General features: G+C 46.6%; 1 protein-coding gene across 1 annotated transcript in view; it reads right to left on the bottom strand.

Annotated features, from left to right (window-relative positions):
• Positions 1 to 242: 242 nt before the first annotated feature.
• Positions 243 to 22,209, bottom strand: part of FBF1 (Fas binding factor 1) — a 183,281-nt gene continuing 161,314 nt past the window's right edge. The window contains exons 23-29 of the mRNA XM_029600467.1: positions 16,918 to 17,040; positions 6,721 to 6,906; positions 3,883 to 4,059; positions 2,505 to 2,642; positions 2,279 to 2,417; positions 1,776 to 1,891; positions 243 to 936 (exon numbers count right to left, since the gene is read on the bottom strand). Coding sequence (XP_029456327.1) covers positions 853 to 936; positions 1,776 to 1,891; positions 2,279 to 2,417; positions 2,505 to 2,642; positions 3,883 to 4,059; positions 6,721 to 6,906; positions 16,918 to 17,040 — 963 coding nt within the window. The 3' untranslated portion in view covers positions 243 to 852. The remainder of the gene's footprint in view (positions 937 to 1,775; positions 1,892 to 2,278; positions 2,418 to 2,504; positions 2,643 to 3,882; positions 4,060 to 6,720; positions 6,907 to 16,917; positions 17,041 to 22,209) is intronic.

Below are 22,209 nucleotides of genomic sequence, written 5' to 3'. Positions count from 1 at the left end.
TTTGGAAAACGGATGCTGGCAAAATTGAGTGTCTGTTTTCCAACCCGCGGGCCGGCGGGTAGACTTATTTATTTATATTTGGGACCTCCAACTTAATATCGCCATGATATTAAGTCGGAGGGTGTACAGAAAAGCAGTTTTTTCTGCTTTTAATTGCTGTTAATCTGCTGTTAATTTCTGAGAGTAAAATGTGCGGCTTAGCACATTTCTATTGTACAATTCTATTGTACTTGGCACTCTGAGATATTCCAGTGCTGAGAAGTGAAGCTTGAAGTCTTCTACTGCAATGTTCAGGGCAAAATGTATTTTGAAAACAGAGGCCATGCCGTGCATCACTTAATAAGTATCCTTTTAGATAGACAGAGACTCGGTAGAAGGTGTGAGTGTACATATGGCCTAAAACACCAAATCATTTTTTCCCCCAAATCAGAGTAAAAAAAATTCTAAGTGCCTGTAGTTAATTTGGCATCTCTGAATAAATAATACTGTGGAATGCATTAATGGGTGATCAAGTGCAGTAGTGATAAATAAGTGCATTTATAAATTTGCCTGCTGTAAAGACGCAAGAGCTGTAAAATAAGCATTGAGACAGTTGTATTCACTATCACAAATAAAATAGTTTAGTCAGTCATCTGGAGTAGAAAATGTTATAGAAAGTCAAATAAAAAACAATCATTTAGCTTTATCAAACTGTACCTTTGTTTACAGAAATGACACCAGAATAAATAAGACACATTACATTACACTTGATCTTAGCCACAAAGCCGAGAAGCTATACATGCATCTTCTTGAGATAAGACATATCTCTTTGGAGTAAGAGGCACACAGGACATATGTCACCCCTCTCCCATCTTATGCGGTCTGTGACGGGGAGCTGATGGAAGATTTCTTTAGGGTTTCCAGGAAGAGCTGCTCATCCTCCAGGAAGTCTCGGTCCTGTGCAGGGGCACAAGAGAAAGTAAATGTAACCATACAATGGGCAAGTTACTGACTAGTCATAGACTGGTTCTGGCAATTCTGCTGTAAATGACCCCAGCATGGGGTGCATAAGTAGTCAGCTGTTGACAGCAGTCTTCACCATTCCCAACAGCATCAATTTTTGTGGGTTTCCACCTTTAAGGGCAGATTATCTGAAGGCCATGCACTTAAAATCCAGCCTTTACGTGCGTGGCCGGGCCCAGCGCACACCGAGCCTATTTTCAAACAGGCCCGGCCACACGCGTAAAGGCCGGTACACGCATAAGTGCGGACCTTTCTGAAAGGGGCAGGCCGGGGGGCATTTTCTGGGCAGGGCGGGGTGGGGCTAGAAGCACCCAGTACAGCGGCCATTTGCCAGGGTGCCGGCATGCGCAACTTCCTCCTGCTCCTTGGCAGGAGCAAAAGGTAAAATAAAACAATTTGGGGTAGCTAGGATAGGGATAGGGGGAGGGAAGGATAGGGGAAGGGTAAGGGAGGTTAGAGTAGGGGGGTTGGAAAGTTCCCTCCCAGTCTGCTCCTTAATTGGAGCGGACTGGGAGGGAACTGGGGAAGGCCCCGATGCATTGCAGCGCGTACTTGCAAAATTAGACACCCCCTCCCCCTTGCGCGCGCCGACCTGAAATTTTATAACACATCCACGTGTGCGAGCTGGGTAGCATGCACACATGGATATGCGTGCATACGTTTTGAAAATCTACCCCTTAGTGAATAGATTCATTTGATGTTATTTTGGACTCTAGAAGATGCTTTAAATTTCCATAAGTAAATGGATACAGGTAAGAAACTGCTGTCCTTACCCGTGCGGCTGAAAATTTCAGTAATGCCAGCTTGGCATGAAATTCGGAGGGAGCAGATCCTGCAGCAGCAGAAGCAGCTGAGCTCTCCTGAGAACTGATGGCAAAAGAGGGCAAGTCTAGAAACAAAAGCAAGAGTGTTACACACCCTAGGCAGATGGCTGAGGAGGCAGTACAGAAATGGGGAATCTGTTAGACCTTGGAAAGCAAATATGTAAAGGGGGTGCGTTAATGCTGATACGAGATCGAGAGTAATTATTTTAAATGAGGGATAAGAGTGCTATAGACAGGATACATTTGGTGAGGGGCAACCCCTTCTCACCAGGAAATAAATTGGGTTCTGAATGAGGGCACTGTTGCAGGAAGTGTCAGAGTATGTTTATCTTTAGACAAATAGTCTGAACAGAGAAGGGCAGGGATTAGTGAGTTGAAACACTTCATCCACCTCTCCTCCTGTATTTGTTTTCTTTTAAATTTATGGCTATTCATTTGATGGAGTTACTTACTGTATGCACTAGAAGGGCTCGCCATCCGAGTACCCAACATAGCCACTGGAGCTTTGGTCAATAACAGCGAAGGGGCAGTTGGAATCCCGTGGCGAAGTTGGTCTAATTGCCTCCTCAGCTGAGTCATATTCAGACGTTCCTATCACAGCCACAAAGAAAATGAATATGTTTTTTTGTCAGATGGACAGTTGCTGGGCTGGAGCCACAGCAGTTTACACTTTGCTACCTGGTGCATATGCTGCTCATTCTCTCTCAGCCTTTCCATCTGCTGATGGATCAGGCGTAGTCTGCTCTGGTGCTCAGATTCCACCCGCTGCGCCTCCAGCAGTGCCTTCTCCCCCTCCTCATACTTCTGTGAAGACAGCTGTGAGTGGGAAGAAGAGATGCTAACCAAGAACTATCAACAGCTACAGCAAGACAGAATAAATCAGAGACCAGAAAAATAGTAGATAACATTCATTCTCTAATGAAACCCTTTTTATACCAGGAACGACTCACTTAAATCAATTTTATTAATTTCAATTATATCTTTTCATGCAGTATTGTGGTACAGCACTCTGCTCTTTTTTAAGCCGCTTGTGGGATCATCTTTAATCATAGGTCTTTAATTCACCCGTATTCAACTTTTTTTGTTTTTAGACCACGTTTCGCGCCAAAGCTGCCTCAGGAACTTCTCTGGCTGTGTGTCATTTCTCCATTATTGGATGGGATGTTCTCAGTTACACTTTAATTCCTTCTAAAAGACAAAATGTTATTACAACCATTTTCTTGGGACTGTACTCGCTTTGCGTTCGTTCTTAGGGTGTACTTACAAAGCCGCTTTGCGTTTATTGTTAAGATGTACTTACAAAGCCACGAATGTGTGCATTGCGTCGTCGCGGTGCGGAGGATGCCTCCTACTGGGGCGATCTCTGCGATTCTACTTTTAAGCGCATGCGTTCTGTTTGAATTGAGCCAACTACTCATGATTGCGGTGGAATTAACTTGATTTGATCACCATGATTTCACTTTTTGCGCGCATGCGTTTTGTTTAGAGGGTATCAAGTGCACATGATTGAATTCAAATGCAACTGAATTGATCTATCTCAAGTTGAAGAACACCGGCTTTCACACGCACTGGGCCCATTCAATCTCTCGATTTAATCCATGTGGGAAAACAGTATTTAATTGAAAAATCCACCGCTGTTCATGTTGTCTTAGTTGTTTAATAAGTTGAATATGGGTGCATTAAAGATCTATGATTAAAGATGATCCCACAAGCGGCTTAAAAAAGAGCAGAGATGCCCAAAGAGACCACGGGATGTTATGAAGGTCTATAAACCGCTTGTATAAATATTGTGTAATGGGACTTGGTTCCAAAATTTTGATTTTTGGAAATATTTGAAGGAAATGGCTAGTTGACGTACAGTTTACAATTATTTTACAACACTTGGTTATATACCAGTTTCAATAAAACTTTATCTGTCTTCATCTGCTGGCAGGGGTACAAAACCCAGGAGTCTGGAATGATCTGGGTACATACAGGGAACCTATATTATTGCCACTTTAACATTTCTTCAGCACATCGGGTAATCCCAGAGAAGGGGGTAGACAGGTTTTGGTACCTTGCTCATGCTGTCAATCTCCTCTGCTTTCTGTTTGACTCGCAGAGCTGCTGCATTTATCCTCTCCTTCTCAAGTCTCAGTTCTTGCTTCTCCTGCTCCAGTTCCTCCCGGGCGGCAGCCAGCTGCTCCCCCTTTATCCTCAGCTCATTGGCTTGAATCTTCAGATCTGCCTGTTCCTAGGAAAGAACAACAGATGCAAGTTTGAATTCTTATCCCATGTTTTTATCTTTTTTTTTTCTTATAGGGGGAATGAGAAGGTACTAAAACCTTGGCTCGTCCTTTCACACAAGGAAGGTTTAAGGTTTATTTGTGCTTATATACCATTGTCTCGGCATAGCCTTCACAGCGGTTAACATAGCAATAAAATACAGTAAAAGAAAATTACAAACAATAATAATAATAGGAGATAAAATTTAACAAGTAAGAATAAAAGATATCCTAATAAAATAATGTCTATGCAGAAATCACTCCTAGTCTTGTGAAAAATAAAGGAATATTTAGTAACAAAATCTGATCAGAGGCTTATTACAAGTCTTTCTAGATAAAGTCTGCAGAATAACTCAACATTTTACATTTATTTCACAAAACATTTCACATTATCCTTCCTCAAACCATGTGAGACCATGCCAGGACGACTTTCACCTCCTTGCTGAATGTGCATAGGCAGACCTCATCCTCTAAATCATAGAGAAGCTGCTGGGGCCAGTCCTGAGCTTCACAGAACCAATATCAGCAGGCATTGAGAGCAGGGCCTGAGCCAATGTGTGCTGCTCATAAGCCTTGGCCACTCCTTCCGGATGGGAGGAGGCAGAGGGTTTTAGTGGGACCATTTCTTTTCTTGCAAACTTTTTTCCTACCTGGGAATATAGTAAAGCATAAGGGTAAACCTTATGAATTTCCCTCTGCACAGATGACCCCTGTTTCTGCCCCATTGGCAAATTCACTGTCTCTCAATTAACTGGGTTTGCCCTACAGAAGATGCCCTTGGTAGTGGAGTCAAGCCACACTGAGCTGTTTCCATTTCCTGGTGAGATCACACTCAGCCCTGGGGATCGCATACTTCCTTGCCCCTCTTGATGATCTCATCTCCCAGGGACCAGATTCCAGCAAGTGCTGCCACATTGCAACAGTTGGAGCTGGATCTGCAGGACAAGGACGCTGGATTAATTGAAAGAGAGACCATGAGTATGCTGAATAGAGAGGAAGGGGAACAATTTGTTTTTCGCCCCAGACTGCTGGGGTAGCAGAGGTAGGAGCTGGGGCTTCAACACTATTTCTGTCAATGACAGAAGGTAAATCTGCTTTTACAACCAGCAATAAGGAGTCTCCTTTTTTGCCAGAAGATTTTCCTTCTGGTCTCTGAGATTTCTTCTCAGGAGGTCAGACTGAAAGATATTTGGAAGGCTATGTTGATTTTGGTTTCACAAATTTCAAAACTGACTCAGTTGATATTAAAGTTCTCATTTAAAGTTCAGAAAATGGAAGAGGTTTCCCAGACCCATGGTACCTTTCTGGACTCACTGGAAAAGTGCACGGATCAGCTTCAGGAGAATCAACAAACATCTGCTGTTGGTAATCAAGTGATTTTGAATAAGCTGGAAACTTTGGAAAATTCATTGCGGGGAAAGAACTTGTAGTTTTTTTAATTTCCAAGAGTCCCTTTGATATCTGTTCTGGATATTTTAAATAAATATTTGATAAAAATCCTTAAAATACCATTGGAGTCTTTACTGCCAACATCTAAAGTTTATTATCTGAAATCTTCTAAAGAAGGAACAAATAATGGGCCTGAGGGGTCTCCAGCTTCTTCAGTATCAACTCAGTAAAGAAGAAACATTTTTCTTGGGTTGAAACCTCGAACTGTCCAGCTTGGGGCTTGTTTTCTTCTTAAATTTCCTTGTAAGTGCCTTCTAATATCAGGGAAATCATTTTTTTTGAGCCTGAACAACTGGAAGAATGTTTGAGTCATAAGTCTGTATAGATCTCCATATGTCTCTCAGTAAGCCTGGATTTGTGCATATATATTGTGTTTTTGGTTGTGCCTCACCCATATAATTGCCTTTTGTCTGTTCAATGATTACCAATTTTCTCACCATATGACTTGCCCCTATTATACTGTTGATCTTCTTAATACAGAATTTAAGTTTTTGTATTATTTTCTGGATAACTATTTCTTAAGAATTTTTCCTTATGATTAAAACTATGCTTTTCTGATTAAGATGCTGTAAACCGCCCCTCACAGAGTTTCAATATGGGCAGTGTGTAAGAACCTGGAAATAAATAAATTATCTTGAGATGTGAAATTTAAAATTCAATACAAATCACATTAAAAAAAGCTTTGGCCACTCCTGGTTTATGTACAGGAGGTGGGGCCTCTGAGTGTATGTTGGCTTAGTCCCTGCTCTCGATGCTTGCTGCCACCAGCAAATCCAGGACTGACCCTAGCAGCTTCCTTGCTGTTCAAGACAAATGAGGTCTACTGTGGGGGAGGAAAGGGAGTTCATAGGAGTCAGGGTGGAGAAAGGGTACAATGAGGGTGTTGATATCCAAACAGTTCAGCAGGGAGTTAAGGGAAAACCAGGAATGTAGCATCAAAAAGAGGAAATTGTATTTGTGCCCCATTTACAAGTTTGTTCTTTGTACATCCCTGTCCCAATAAAGTTATTAGCAGACAAGAACAGGGCCAGTATTTTCTAAGCAAATCACTGAAAGCAGGTGACCATATACTCCCAAACATTTTCTTCCAGACTGCATGCTGTGTTTGATTCTACTGTGGCCCACCTTCAGGGAGGCATTACAACACTCTGCCTTTGCATGGATGATTTTTCCTGCCTGACCTTGGCGATGCTCTTAATGGCGCCCTCCCTCTGAGAGTCAATCTGCAGGGCACGGTTGATGTCTCGCTCTGCTTGCTCTTGGCTCCGCTTCTGCTGGGCATGAAATCCTGACCACTCCATAGCGAGCTTCCTGCGCTCTTCTGCACACTTTTGCATCACAGACTGCTGTTCCTCCAGCAATGCACTCTGGGTACACAACACATAAGAGAGAATGAAAGAGGATAAAGGAATGAGACAAGGTTCAGCAAGAAAAAAGTGAGAAAGATTAAAGGAGCAATAGTATAGAAAATAATATAGAGAGACAGTTCTAACAATTGTATACAAATTTATTGACAAAAAATAGTGAGGAGGTTTAAGCATAAAATTACTCCAGAGTCCCAGCAATTTAGAAATGAAAATTCAATTATCCTTATTCACGAGTCCAAAATGATAGATTTATTATATCTTCAAGAACTTGAGAATTTGAGAAATGTTTAATAGTGAATGTATCCCCTGACATGCATATGTTTCGCAAACAGGCTGCATTAGGAGGGACAGTGCACTAAAAGATACTGTTATAACAACCAGACAGAAAAACATACCTGCAGAAGTCAGCAAAAGATTGTACTACTCAATTCTGTATACAGCATTACTAGAAACACAACTGTGCAGAGTTGGATATATGCCAATTAAAAAAAGATGCCAAAAGTCACTAGACCCATTCCTACCAATCAGAAATGCAGAATATCAGGCCAATCCAATCACACATATGAATACCTGTCAAAAGACTTACAATGGAGATGGTGATCACTAGGAATGTCCTAAAAGGAGTTAAATACATAAAATACAACAAGGAACCAACATAGATTGAACAAACATCTTGTAAAAGAGAGAAAAATAAAAGGGGGGAAGGAAAAAGAGGGGAGGAAAAGGGAAAGAAAGGGGGGAAGGGGGAGGGGACAAAGGGGGAGGGGACAAGGGGGAAGGAAAGAAAAGAGGGAAGAGAAAACACATTCCTAATCATCCCTCAGATCAGTCTAGATGCATAAGATTTTCATCCCTGCCAGCAGATGGAGACAGGGAAGAAAAGTTTTACTGACACTGCTACTTAACCTAGAGTGCCACCTGCAGTCCCTCAGTATTTCTGTCTCAAACGGATGATAGAGGTGTAACAACTACAGTCTGGAAACTGAAGACAAAAAGGAAAAGAAGGTCAAACTGATCCCAGGTGCTAGATTCCGTGAAGAGCCATCCCTCTGGTGGAGTAGGGTGAGCAGGGGGTCAGCGACACTTATTTGTCCTGGCCCAAGTGCTGAGAGGAAACTGATAACTAGGTGATTGGGTCACTCATGTTCCTCAGGCTGCTCTCTCCCTAGCTGATGAATGCCTGAAGATAGACAGTGAAGTATTTCCTTTTGAGTTTTGATGGTGGGCACTATAGCTTTATAAAAAAAAGAAAAGAAAAGAAGGCAACTGGCAAGACAGGCCTGTTCACCTCATGTAAGCAATTGGAGAGAAGGGAGTCAGCTGTGTTTAGTGCAGGGGAGGCTGAGGGAGGCAGAAGATCGGCTGGCCATAATCACAAAGCTCTGCCTGGGGTTTTTGATTTCCCTGCCAAGACCGAGTGTACTGGAGCTTGTGATGGCAAGAGCCACTGAGTGCGGGAAACACTGCAAATCATGTGGCCAGAAGGTGCGCCTCAGCTCCTCAGGAATGTGCAGTCAGTATTGGGATGGTGGGGAAGGCCCTTCAACGTCAAAGACCATTTCGGAAAGAAGGGGGCCAGCCCGAACTTCTGATGCTGCTGGTGCTGCACTTCCCTGCAGTATGGAAACCACAGCCATTTTAGAGGTGTTACTGTGGTGCATGAAAGATCAGGGGAGGGGCCTACTTCTCCTCCACCATTGTCTCCTGTTGTACAGGCCTCTGGCAATGCCTGGGAGGTCCCCAGGGACAGATTCAGATTCTCCAGGGACAGATTCAGAAGAAGCTTTTTCTACTGAATGTGTGCTTTTCTGGCATGGAAGAGGGGATTGGGAAAGGGTTCTGCTCTTCCAGCCTTCCTTGGCCAAATAAAATTTGCAAAGTTTCTCCTCAGAAAGGGTCTGCGGGATCCTCCCATCCTAGCAATAAATGGCTACCTGATCTGGGATTGGAGAAATTGGAGTGCTCAGAAGGTGAAGAAGATCCTCTAATGGAGCTGCTGGGGGATGAGGATTAAGACAAGGACCCCTCAGAGGAAGGGGAAATTCCTGTGGTGGAAGGGGATGACCCCAAGGTAGTCCATCTCTTCCACGAGGAGGAGTTATTTCCCAGGCTCTAAAAGAATTTGGGATTAAGGAAGTGTGGGAAGAGTCCAAGCATGAGGAGGTAGATCCTATCATGGTATGGCTTCGGACACTGGCTAGGGCCTTCCTTTTTTAAGTACAATCAAGAAGTTGTTTTTTAGGGAATGGGATACTCATGAGGCTGGTTTATAAGTTGGCAGAACAATGGCAAAAACTTTATCCGCTGGCGAAGGACACATTGGAGTTGTTGAAGTTGCCCAATGTGGACTTGTTAGTTTCTGCAGTAACCAAAAAGACTATTATTTTGGTAACAAGGGCCACAGCAGTAAAAGATGCTCAGGACCATAAGATGGAAATTCATCTTAAGAGGATTTTTGAGGTCTTGGCCTTGGGCATACAAGAGACAGTATTTAGTAGCTTCATAGTGTGGCTCTGCTTGCTTTGGGTTCAGCAGTTGCAGATGACGGGGGCAGGAGCCCTGCTCTCATCCAAGTAGGTGGAGTAATTGGAGTCTGCAGTAGCCTATATTGCAGATGCCTTGTATGATCTACTGCGAACTTCAGGAAGAAATATGTTGGCAGTTTCAGCCAAGAGGCTCTTATTGCTGCGCAATTGGGTGGCAGATGTGTGGGGTTCAAGTTGCAGCTGGGTGGCCTTTCCTTCAAAGGCAAACTTCTCTTTTGGAGAAAGGCTTGAGTAGCTGGTAAAGCACTTGGATGAATCCAAGCAACATAGGTTGCTGAAAGATAAGCCCAAGGGGAATAGGAAGAATTTTCCAGGAAGATAAAGATTCTCGGAGGCTAGGCAGTACAGGATGGGCAGGGGGGTCTACCTGCCAAAGAAAGGGGTATAGCAAACCGCAACCTTTTCGGGATACCTGTAGGCCCGTCCAATAAAACTCTGGGTTGGGTTCCGGGGGAATCAAAAGCTCACAATGAAATGAACTTGGTCCACTCTTCCTCAGAAGTTATAGGGGGACAGTTAGCCCTCTTTTATGAAGAGTGGACAAGGGTAACAATGGACCAGTGGGTCCTGATAGTGATAAGAGATGGGAATGCCTTAGAATTTGCTTGTCTAGTACGTGAAGCTTTCATGGCCTCCCTGTGCACTTCCAGCAGCAAGAAAGCCGTGATCAGAGCGTCTCTAGATTGGCTTTTAAAGCTGGCTACAATAGTTCTCGTACCCCAAGGAGAATAGGGGGAGGGCAGCTTTCCATTTATTTCCCATGCTCAGCTGGAAGGGGTCGGCCTCAGCACTCGGAACAGCAGGCATCCTGCCAGGGCCACGCTGCTTCAGAAATGCGGGTGCAGCAGCCCGTGATGAGCCCTCCCCTCCTGGGAGACACTGGAAGCAGTGACCTTCCTTTGGAGAGCCGCACTGAGCGCTCTCCAAATGCTGCACAAGGCTTCCCTGTCAGTATGGCTCTGCTGAAAAAAGAGCTGCATGGCAGCGCCTGAAGAGAATCCCTGTGAGACAAGAAACTGAAACGACAGTGTCGCGTGCCCGACACTGCTGCTACCAGAGACCAGGAGGGAAAGAGCTAACTGCGCAAAACGCTCACTCTTTTTCTTTTCACAAATTCCTAATAATCTGTCTGCAGATTCGTTTCTCAAATTTTTTTAATTTGAAAATCGAAAAACTCTCAATTCAAACTCTCAAAACAATCCATTCGCACTTAAAACACAGATCAGAAAATATAAACCATGCTACTGTTAGTAAAGTTAATCATTAACAATCTGTATCTATTAATGCTTATTATGAAATGTAATATAAGAAGAACAAAGTTATGAATTCTAATATAAGAAAATCAATGTTAATTGTTATATTATTAGTGACAATGTTATTGTTAGAAAAGTTAAATGTAAGCAAACTGTTAGTAAAGTTAAAAGTTAACAAACTGTACCTGTTAATGCACTATATTAATGTTATGACCTTTAATGTAAGAATTGTTAAACATGTAAACCGGAGTGAAGGCTTGCTCCAAACTTCGATATATAAAAGCACACAAATAAATAAATAAATACAATTTTGCAAAGACTCCAAAATGGTACCTAAATAAAGCTCTCTCTACCATTCTGTCTTGGTCAGAATTTGATTATGTTTCATCAGTAGAGATCACAAATCACATTGCCAAATCTAACACTACCACGTGTCCACAAGCCAATTGTCCACTGCTTTATTTAAAGCTGCCAAAGAATCTTTAGTTCTGATTTTCACACATTTAATAAATCTCTCATTGAAAGAAGGTAATGTCCCTGATAAGTTAAAATTTGCAGTTGTCCATCCCTCTTTTAAAAAAAAGTCTAATCTTGACTCCTCTGACCTACTGAATTATAGGCCAATTTCCTCCTTGTCTTTTCTTTCAAAAATTATTGTCCTCGGCTTTAACTCAATTATTAGATCATATAGAGAAATATGAATTCCTTGACACTCATCAATTTGGCTTTCGCAAGGCTCTCAATACTGAATATTTACTTCTTTCTCTTGTTGACACCATTAGAAGAGTTATTGACAATGGCCATCAATACATACTTATTTCATTAGCATCTCCTCGGCTTTTGACACCGTGGACCACAATATTTTATTGTACCGCCTGCAAGAAATTGGTTTATCTGGCACAGTATTCAATTGGTTTCGTTCCTACCTCACTAATCGCTCTCAACAAGTTAAAATTGCCACCTCCCTCTCAGATATCTCTCAAATCAAAACCGGTGTTCCTCAAGTTTTACATTTTCATCTCTGCTTTTCAATATCTATCTAGCACCCCATATGCAAGATTCTTTCAAACTTGACTGATGCTTATAAACTCTATGCAGCGATATTCAATTTCTCATCTGCATTCGTCCATCCTGGAATGAAACTATTAACCAGCTTAATATTTGCATCTCCTCAATAAAATCTTGGTTGGATCACAACAAACTATCGCTAAACATGCCAAAAACAGAATTCCTAGTACTCTCCAGTCCTTACTCCCAGCTATCACAGACCACCATTTCCATCAATACTGCAACATTTACCATTAGTAAACAAATTAAAAGTTTAGGTGTTTTTCTAGATAGCACTCTGCCTTTCAAACTGCAAATTAAATGTGTCATCAAACAGGGTTTTTCAGACTTTAGTTACTTGCTGGCTTAAAAAAAACTTCTCTTCACTGCTGAATTTCATATTGTTCTTCAAGCTTCTTTTTTCCCAATTATTGACTACTGTAATGCTTTATACATTGGTCTCCCTTCTTCGACTCTACGACCTATCCAACTCTTAAATCAACTCGGCTGCATGACTCTTAGGCAGGAACAAAGGCACCATTCGTAAAGAAACCTTGTTGGGCAAGATCTGGAGAAACGGATCGCGGCAAGAAAGAGCCTGCAACTCCGAAATCCTACTAGCTGAACAAATGGCTACCAAAAAGACAATCTTCAAGATAATGACTTTTAAAGATGCTCAACCCAGTGGTTCAAATAGATCCTCGCAAAGGACCCGCAACACCAAATTGAGACTCCATTCCGGACACATGTTGCGAAGAGGTGGACGGAGATGCTTACCTCCCCTCAGAAAATGCACCAAATCTGGATGGGAAGCCAAAACCTTGCCCTGAGACAACCTAAGGCCGAAACCTGGTCCCTAAGCGAACTGTGAGCCAATCCTTTGGACAAGCCCTGCTGCAAAAAGGACAAAATGTGTGGCACAGAAACCAGAGGATCCAATCCCTGTTGCCCACACCAGGACTCAAACACTTTCCAAACTCTGGAATAGGCCAGGGAGGAAGCCAGATGCCTAGCCTGAAGAAGGGTAGAATCACTGGTTCTGAATACCCCTTCAAATGCAATCACCGCCTCTCAAAAGCCAGGCCACGAGACAGAAGTGATCTGCCCGATCTGAAAATATGGGACCTTGATGTAGAAGTCCCTGCAAGTGGGCTAGACATAGGGGCCCGTTCACCGCCAGATGAACCAGATCTGCGAACCATAGGCATCTTGGCCACTCCAGCGCAACTAGCATCACAGGACCTGGATAAGCCTCTATTCTCCTGAGTACCCGTGCTATGAGGGGCCACGGAGGGAAGACATACAGAAGGATTTCGGACAGCCACGGACACACGAGAGCATCAAGGCTCACCACCCCTGACTCCCTCCGGCGGCTGAAGAACCTCTCTGGCTTGATGTTGAGACTCGTCACCTTGAGGTCCAGCTGAGGAGTCCCCCAACGGGTGCAGAGGAGAACCCAGGCTTCCATGGACAGTTCCCGCTCCCCTGGATTCAACTGCTGACGACTGAGATAGTCTGCTTGGATGTCGTCCACTCCTGCGATGTGAGAAGCAGCGATCCCCTGGAGATGGAGCTCTGCCTACACGAACAATAGCAGAGCCTCCCGAGCCATAGCTGGACTCTTGGTCCCCCCCCCTGGTGGTTGATGTAGGCCACCATCTTCGTGTTGTCCAAGAACATTCGCACCATGCGATCGTGGACTAAGGGGAAAAACACCAAAAGGGCCATGCATACTGCCCTTGTCTCCAACCAATTCATGGACCACAACTGTTCCGACGCCAACCAGAGACCCTGTGCTGACTTGCCCAAGCACACCGCACCCCAGCCCCGAAGACTGGCATCTATAGTAACCACCACCCAATCTGGGACTTTGAGGGGCATCCCCTTCTCCAGATTGCTCCTTGTCATCCACCAGGCCAGACTGGATCTGGCCTCCACTGGAAGGGGCAGAGGCAGAAAATACTGCTCTGATAGGGGGCTCTAGCAGGACAACAATGCTCTCTGAAGGGGTCGCATATGAGCAAAAGCCCAAGGTGCCAGCTCCAAAGTTGACGTCATCAATCCCAGGACCTGTAAATAATCCCAGACTTTGGAGACTGGCAGTCAAAGCAAGTGAGCTATCTGAACTTGAATCTTGACTTCCCTGTCGGAAGTGAGAAACACTCTGCCCTGCTGCGTGTCGAATCGGACGCCCAAGTACTCCAGGGACTGGGAAGGCACAAGGTGACTCTTTGATAGATTGATGATCTAGTCCAACGATTCCAGGAGAGATCTCACTCTGAGTACTGACCGCGCAAACTCCTCCTGTGACTTTGCTCTGATCAGCCAGTCGTCTAGATAGGGGTGCACCAAGACCCCCTCCTGTCTCAGGGCTGCCGCCACCATCACCATCGCCTTCGTGACGTTCCGAGGAGCCGTGGCAAGGCTGAAGGGGAGGGCCCGAAATTGAAAATGCTGGCCGAGCACCTTGAACCTTAGAAACTTCTGGTTGTCCTGTTGAATGGGGATGTGCAGACAGGCCTCAGTGAGATCCAGGGACGCCAAAAATTCTCCTTTTCTGACAGCCGCAATCATGATACATAACGTCTCCATCGGAATTGTGGTACTTTCAAACTCCGGTTGACCTTTTGGAGATCTAAGATGGGATGAAAGGTGTTCTCTTTCTTGGGGACCACGAAATAAATGGAGTACCTTCCTTGCTCCTGTTTGGAAACCGGCACCAGGACTACCGCCTCTAGGCTTAACAACCTTTGAAGGGTCTCCTGTACTGCCGCCTACTTGCTTTGGGAAAGACAGCACGACTCCAGGAAAACGACCGGAGAGGAAGAGAAAACTCTAAGGCGTAACCTTCCCTGACTATTTCCAGCACCCACTGGTCTGAGGTTATCTTGGTCCACTCCTCGTAAAAACGGGACAGCCTGCCTCCGATTGCCAACGATGAGGAGTGGACCTGCCTGACTTCATTGAGAAGATTTAACTCTGCCCGCTCCCTGACAGGGTCTGCCTCTTGCAGATCTTCCAGAGCCCCGAAAGGACTATTGTTTACTCGATGATTGCCTCATCACTGAGGACCCAGCTGATCTGCCAGGACGGAATCGCTGTGACTCATGAAAACGGGGTCGAGAGGAGAAAGACTTCCGTGTCGACTTCCTTTCCTCTGGCAGCCTGTTGCCTTTGGTCTCTCCCAAGGATTTCATAAGCTGGTCGAGGTCCTCACTGAACAACAACTTACCCTTAAAGGGAAGGTTACACAGCTGCGACTTAGATGAAAGGTCCGCTGAGCAGTTGTGAAGCCACAATAGCCATCTCGCTGCCACCACAGAGACCGCCGATTCTCTCCTCCCTGCATGGCCCTATGCCTCCAGGGCCAACCCTCGGTGATCCCGCCGAGCAGGTCGCCTGACAGGCTGCTGAGAGACTAAGTCTGTGCTGCCGCTGCTGCTGAGCCTCTCAAAATTAAAAAAAAAAAAAAAAAAAAAAAAGTAAAGACACAGCAAAAAAAAAATAAGCACAGGCAAAGGCAAGACAGTTAACAGGGGGATACTTCCCTGAATCCCAACTGGCAGGCGGAGGGGGCTTCGGACCCCACTGAGGGAACCAGTCCCCTGGCTGTCAGTAGTCCCGGGGTTGCAGGCTAAAACCTGGCAGGGGTATCCAACCCCCCGTTCGCCTGGCTCAACCCGAGGGATGGCCCTTCACAGGAACCTGGCACCTCGGGGAGCAGAAGTCTTCCAAAAATCCTAATCGGTCAGGACTCCAGGTTTAGCACCTCTACCATCTGCTGGAGGTAGAGAAATACTGAGGGACTGCAGGTGGTGCTCTTGGATATATGGCAATGCTCAAAGGGACGGATTTTAAATGCCCTGTGCGGATAAATCCGGCCGGATTTACATGCGCAGGGCCCTCGCGCGCCTGCACGCCTATTTTGCATAGGCCGCCGGCGTGCGCACAGCCCCAGGACGCGCGTAAGTCCCGGGGCTTCGTAAAAGGGGAGGGGGCGTGTCCGGGGGCAGGACTGGGGGCGTGGTGCCGGCCCGGGGGCATGGTCGAGGCCTCCGGACCAGCCCCTGGGTCGGGTGCTGGCGCGCCAGCAGCCCGCTCGCGCGCGCAGATTTACGTCTGCTTTCAGCAGGAGTAAATCTGCCAACAAAAGGTAAGGGGGGGTTTGGAATGGGCCGGGGGAGTGGGTTAGGTAGGGGAAGGGAGGGGAAGGTGCGGGGGGTGGAAAGAAAGTTCTCTCCGAGGCTGCTCCGATTTCGAACAGGCAGCGCGCACCAGGCTCGGCGCGCGTAGGTTGCACAAATGTGCACCCCCTTGTGTGCGCCGACCCCGGATTTTATAAGATACGCGCAGCTACATGCGTATCTTATAAAATCCAGCGTACTTTTGTTCTCGCCTGGTGGGCGAACAAAAGTACGCGCTCGCGCAAAATTATAAAATCTACCCCAAAGTTTTGATCTCTACCTCCATCTGCTGGTAGGGATGAATAAAACCCACTTGTCTGGACTAATCTGGGTATGTTCAGGAATTGGATTTAGTCAGCAACCAACAAAGGCTTCAACATTTACGGACTGCGGAACTGATGAGCAGTGGGGGGCAACCTGCACAGAGCAGTATTTACTACCCTTTACAGAAGCATGGGATTACTACCCTTAACCAATAATCCTTGATGCTTTTGTGCCAACTGCAACATCATTCTTTGCTTCGAAAGAGGGGGGTGGGAAATGAAAGAAAAGAGAAATTTGGATTCAGAGACAACCAACATGAGCCATGACTTTTTTTTTTTTTTTTTTTTACAGTGTGGGGTACTGATGTTCAGACATTAAGGAAAATACACAGGACTGCTTCTATGGCAAAGTATGTCAAGCAAAAATGACTGATACATAGAGGTAACCTGCACAGTGTGGCAGATACTACCATGGGACGCGTGCTGGGCAGACTAAATGGACCATGGGTCCTTTTCTGCCATCATTTCTATGTTTAAATGCTGATGTTATAAAGAAATGGGGATATTTCTATTTTTATTAATTTTTTCTAATTATTTACAAAAATATTAACTTTACATGCATAAGTAAAACAGGTACACCATGGGTGCTGTGGGAGAACAAGGCTGAAGTTATATATATAGATATTCATGACTTTCCACTCTACTTCTCCAATCTGACCTTTGCCCTCTCGACCTCTTCCCTTTCCATGCTCAGTTGCTGGGTCATGATCCTCCTCTGTTCCTCCAATGAGCGCTGTAGAGATTCCACTTTGGACTGCTCAGCTGTCACTCTCCAGCGTTCCTAACACAAGCCCAAGTGAGAGAGAGGAATGTGAACAGAACAAGGATGTCAGCAGTGGGATCATTTTTCAAAACAATAACGCAGTAGGTGTAGATGATGTCATCATAACTTATGTCCGTGACACATGTTTAAAAAGACCCTTTGTATGGGTTATGAGAGTATTAGATAAATGCAGCAGTTATAACTAAAGTGGCTCCTATCCATGAATAAATTAAACTATTATATTTTAAAGAAATTCTTGGACATATTTGAGCATGGAGCAACCCTTGAATAAAGCAAATTTGCTTACCTGTAACAGATGCTCTCCTAGGACAGCAGGATGATAGTCCTCACACATGGGTGATATATTCGGATGGAGCCTAGCATGGAAAACTTTGACTGGCACACTGAGCATGCCCAGCATGCCACTATCTGCGCGTCCACACAGGGTTCCTCTTTAATCTCATAACACAGAAGTATGAAAAAATAAAATAACAAACTTAGGAAAAACCCATTTCTGTGGGGTGGCAGGTGGGTTTCGTGAGGACTAACAGCCTGCTATCCTAGGATAACACCTGTTACAGGTAAGCAACTTTGCTTTCTCCTAGGACAAGCAGAATGGTAGAACTCACACATGGGTGAATGCATAGCTATAGGCTGTTCCTGAACAACAGGTAAGACCAACAAGCAGCTAACCATGTACCAACGGGCACAACAATACAGGTGCTGTTGGTAACAGCCTGAACCCGAAAAAAAGGCCCTAGGCAGGAAGAGTTGGGTTCTGCACCTGAAAAAGATTCCGAAGGACAGACTGGCTGAAGCTGCTGTCGTGTCGGCCATCCCTGTCCAAGCAGTAATAGGTGGAGAAAGTGTGGAGAGAACTCCACATCGCAGCCTTGCAAATCTCAGCTATGGGAACAGCATGCAAGTGGGCCATCGAAGCCGCCATGGCTCTTTCTGAGTGAGCCTTGACATGGTCTCCAAGCTGAAGGCTCGCCTGCCCACAGCAGAAGGAAATACAATCCACCAGCCAGTTTGGCAATGTTTGCTTAGTAACCGCAACTCCCAATCTATTCTTGCTGAATGAGATGAGTTGCGTAGACTGCCTGTGGCCTGCTGTCCACTTGAAATAGAAATCTAAGGCCCTCTTGCAATCCAAGCTGCACAGGGCCTGTTTGCCCTGGTGCGAGTGAGGCCTGGGAAAACAGGTGGGCAGAATGATCGAATGATTAAGATGAAAATCATTCACCACCTTAGGCAGGAACTTAGGGTGGTATTGCATACTCACTCTATTGTGAAAGAATTTCATATAGGACGGATAGGTCACCCTGCGCGCTGAAGTGAACACAACCAAGAAGATAATCTTCCAGGTCAGGTACTTCAGATTACAAGAGCGCAGTGGCTCGAAAGGATCTTGCATGAGCTGAGCCAACACCAAGTTGAGGTCCCAGGACACAACAGGAATCCGCAGGGGAGGCTTCAGATCAAGCAAACCCCACATAAACCTCCCAGTATGGGCTGCACAGAGATGAGCGAACCGTCCACACCCTGGTGGTAAGCCTTGATGGCACTCAGGTGTACTCTGACTGAGATGGTCTTTAAACCAGTATCCAAAAGATGTAGCAAGTAGTCGAGCAACTTTGGAGTGGAGCAGGAGAATGGATCCAATCCGTGGCCCTCACACCAGACAGAGAACCTCTTCCATTTCAGACTATAAAACTTCCTGGTGGAAGGCTTCCTGTAAGCTATCAAGACCCAAGATATGTTGTCAGGGAGGTGAAGGGGCTGCGGAACTAGCCGTTCAACATCCAAGCCATCAGAGACAATGCCCTGAGGTTCAGATGGTGCAACCTGCCCTGATCCTGCGTGATCAAGTAGGAGGAGATCCCCAGACTAATCGTCTCCCTGACAGAGAGATCCTGCAGGAGCAGGAACCAGACTTGCCTCGGCCAATGAGGGACAATGAGAATCATGGTCTCCCTGTCCTGCTGGAGCTTCAGAAGAGTCTTCATCACCAGGGGAAGCAGAGGATATGCATACAGAAGGCCCTTGCCTCAATAGCGGGCAAGGGCATCCAAAGCTGGCTTGCAGTCCCCCCTGTACAGACAGCAGAAATGCCTCACTTTGTTGCTGCAGGGGGAGGCGAAGAGGTCCACACCCGGGATTCTCCAGAGATGGAAGATGTGATCCATCACTGCTTGGTCGAGGGACCACTCATGGGGACAGAACACCCCACTCAGCCAGTCCACCACCACATTCTCTGACTCAGCCAGAAACATGGCTCAGAGCAAAATGCCCTGGGAATATGCCCATGACCAAATCTGAACAGCCTCCTGACACAGGAGGAACAACTCCTTTCCTACCTACATGTTTATATACCATATGGCTACCTGATTGTCGGGCTGGATCAGGACCTCCTTGTTGGATAAGCAATCCCAAAACACCCAAAGAGCGGAGTTAGCAATCTTGTTGAGAATCTGTGTTGCGGGCTCCTGAAAAGGGAGGAGTTAGCAATCTGTAATGAATCTCTGTGTGGAGTTAGAAATCTGTAATGAATCTATTATGATTGACTCCAAAGAAGGAGGAGTTAGTAGTCATTGATATAGTTGTGGGTGGATCCCTGGGCCGGTGGCAGATGACCACGCCCTCGGGAGGATATCCCGAGAGGGACCACCGGCTAGGCTTGAGTATGGAGACAGACACACATTAGTTCTTTTATTAAACAGGTGATGAAGCCACCAGAGGTGGCGATAGTGAGCTGATATGCCCGGCAGGGCCTGTAGTCCCCTCAGGTACTGGAACAGCGATCCAGGATGGCTGAGCTGTTGAGAAACTGTAGAACGTGAGTAGGCAGAGCTCATGAACAGAACTAGATGACAAAACTCACATAAGGTCTCAAGGAAGCTCAGGAGCTGGAACGGTATAGGCCCTCGAGGAGCGAGTACCTGGTTCCAGGGTAAGTTCTGAGAGAGCGATTGTAACTCACAGTTGTTTGTAGTAGCAATATCTTCCAGGCAGTAGAGAATCTTCAGAGTCTCCAGGAATATGGGCCCTCGAGGAGTGAGTACCGGTTCCTATCTGTAATCTGAATGGTAAAGAGAGCGAGGCCCCCGAGGAGCGGGTACCTCTGGTAAGTCCGAGGAGGCAGAGTAGCTTGGAAGAATCGTAGACGGATCCGTATCCGTATCTTCTCCACTCCTTGCTAACTCAATCTGATAGTGAAAATAGAGACCTTTAAATATTGGAAGCGGATGATGTCATCTCAGGAGGACGCCCCCAGGGTTCGCGCCCTTGCTGGTATTTCAGTCAGAGCGTGCACCCTAAGTCATCAGGCAAACATGGTGGATCTGCAACGTCGAGCCGGACCGGAGATGCCGCGGCAGCCAGCCGTCCATCAGACCCAGAGGGAGTCACCACAGAGGTAAAGAGGGCGGAGTGAGGGCGTCGAGCAGTGACGGACGCAACAGTGTGCCGCCACTGAGATCGCAGGGTCCACTGAGCCCTGTGCATATGCAAGCGAGCCAAGGGAGCAACAAAGACAGATGTGGCCATGTGGCCCAGAAGGCAAAGCAAGAGGAGGGCGGACACCTGCTGGCTTCGGTGGACCAGACCTGCAAGGGATGCCACAGCCATGGTGAGGCAGATAGGCCTGGCCTGAGCCATGTCCAGCTGGGCACTGATAAAGTTCAACTGAGGTGATGGGGTGAGATGGGACTTCGGGTGCTGGAGTCTCTCGGGTTTGTCATCAACTATCCGAATGGTCAAGCTGGCGGAAAGCAGAACCTCTCTGGAGGGTACCAGTTCGAAGGGAGATCATCAGAGCCATCAGAGGAAGATTCAGAGGAATAACCTCCCCCACAGGTCATTCGGAGCAACCTCCTCACTAATTCCTCTGGGAACCCCTGTGGCGGGCCCTTGCCCAAATCCCTCTGCCTGGGCACCAAGGGCATCGAAGGCACCGTGGGAACGAGACCCCCGAGGGACAGGAACCGGACCAGGAAACACTGGATGCAGCAACAAAGACCCCGATAGCACCATGGGCTGTGACAGCTCATCCTCCTTGGAGGAACTCATGGTGGGAATTGCCCAGGACAGAGGAGGTACAGGTGGCCACTGGGGTATCAATGGAACCCTGGGCACTGGCAGCTGCTGCATCGGTAAGACACAGAGGAGGACATCGAGGTTCTCCAGCAGCAGTTCCAACATCGCAGGTGCTTGCTCCGGCACCGGTGGGAGTACCAATGGAGCCGGCGATTTGAAATCCTGCAGGGCTCAGATCACTGCTAGCTGCACACTGCGGTCCAGCTCCTCCCGCAATCTGCTGAAGAGAACAAATGGAGGAGGAGGGAGAGAAGGCATCACTGGATCTCCCTTGGTGCCCTGATGGAGATCAATGTCCAGCACCGGTATCCTGTGGTGAACGCCTGGACTCCCGGGATCAATGGATGTTAATGCCTCCCCCTCCATGGGGTCGCTTCGGGGGCATCACGGCAGCTACTGGCAACCCGACCCAAACCCGGCGCCATGTGACGATGGTGACTGGTGACGATTCTTTCGGGATTTCTCTTGGTGCTCGCCTGGTCTTTCCCCGGAGCCGAGGAAGATGGCAATGAACCACCAGGCCCCTCTCTTTTGGGAGGGCCCTGGTGGGGTGGGGGGTGGACAGTGAGGGTTCCATGTCCATGGGTTCCCCGCAGCCCTTCGGCATTGATGCCCCCAACGCTGGAATCGATGGATCAGATTTTCTGGTCCTGAAAAGTTTCTCCATCTTGTCCAGATGGGCCCGATGGCCTTTGGGGGTCATTTGATCACAAAAACGACACCCTCGGATGTCATGCGATGCCCCAGGCAGAGGATACAGACCTTGTGTGGATCCATGATAGACATCGTCTGCAGGCACTGGGGGCATCGGCGAAAACCAGATAACACCATAAAAAGAGCAGCGGTCGATGACTGGCAACCACCGACGAGCGACACTGCTGGGAATCGACCAAGAGGAAGGAAGAAAAAACTTACCATGCTGCCCCACTGAGGCACCGACCAGGAGGAAGAGGGACCACGGTGCAGGAAGTCGGTAACCGACCGGAAATATAGAAAAAAACACAATGAAAACGATGGAAAGAGCAGAGCTCCACAACCACAAGATGAAAGCTTTGCAGAAAAAACGAGACTGAAAAGGGACCCTGCGTG

This window comes from Rhinatrema bivittatum, chromosome 4, assembly GCF_901001135.1.
Source record: "Rhinatrema bivittatum chromosome 4, aRhiBiv1.1, whole genome shotgun sequence".
Classification (NCBI taxonomy): Eukaryota; Metazoa; Chordata; class Amphibia; order Gymnophiona; family Rhinatrematidae; genus Rhinatrema; species Rhinatrema bivittatum.
The sequence above is the reverse complement of the archived record's forward strand: the minus strand, read 5'-3'. Positions and strand labels throughout refer to the sequence as shown.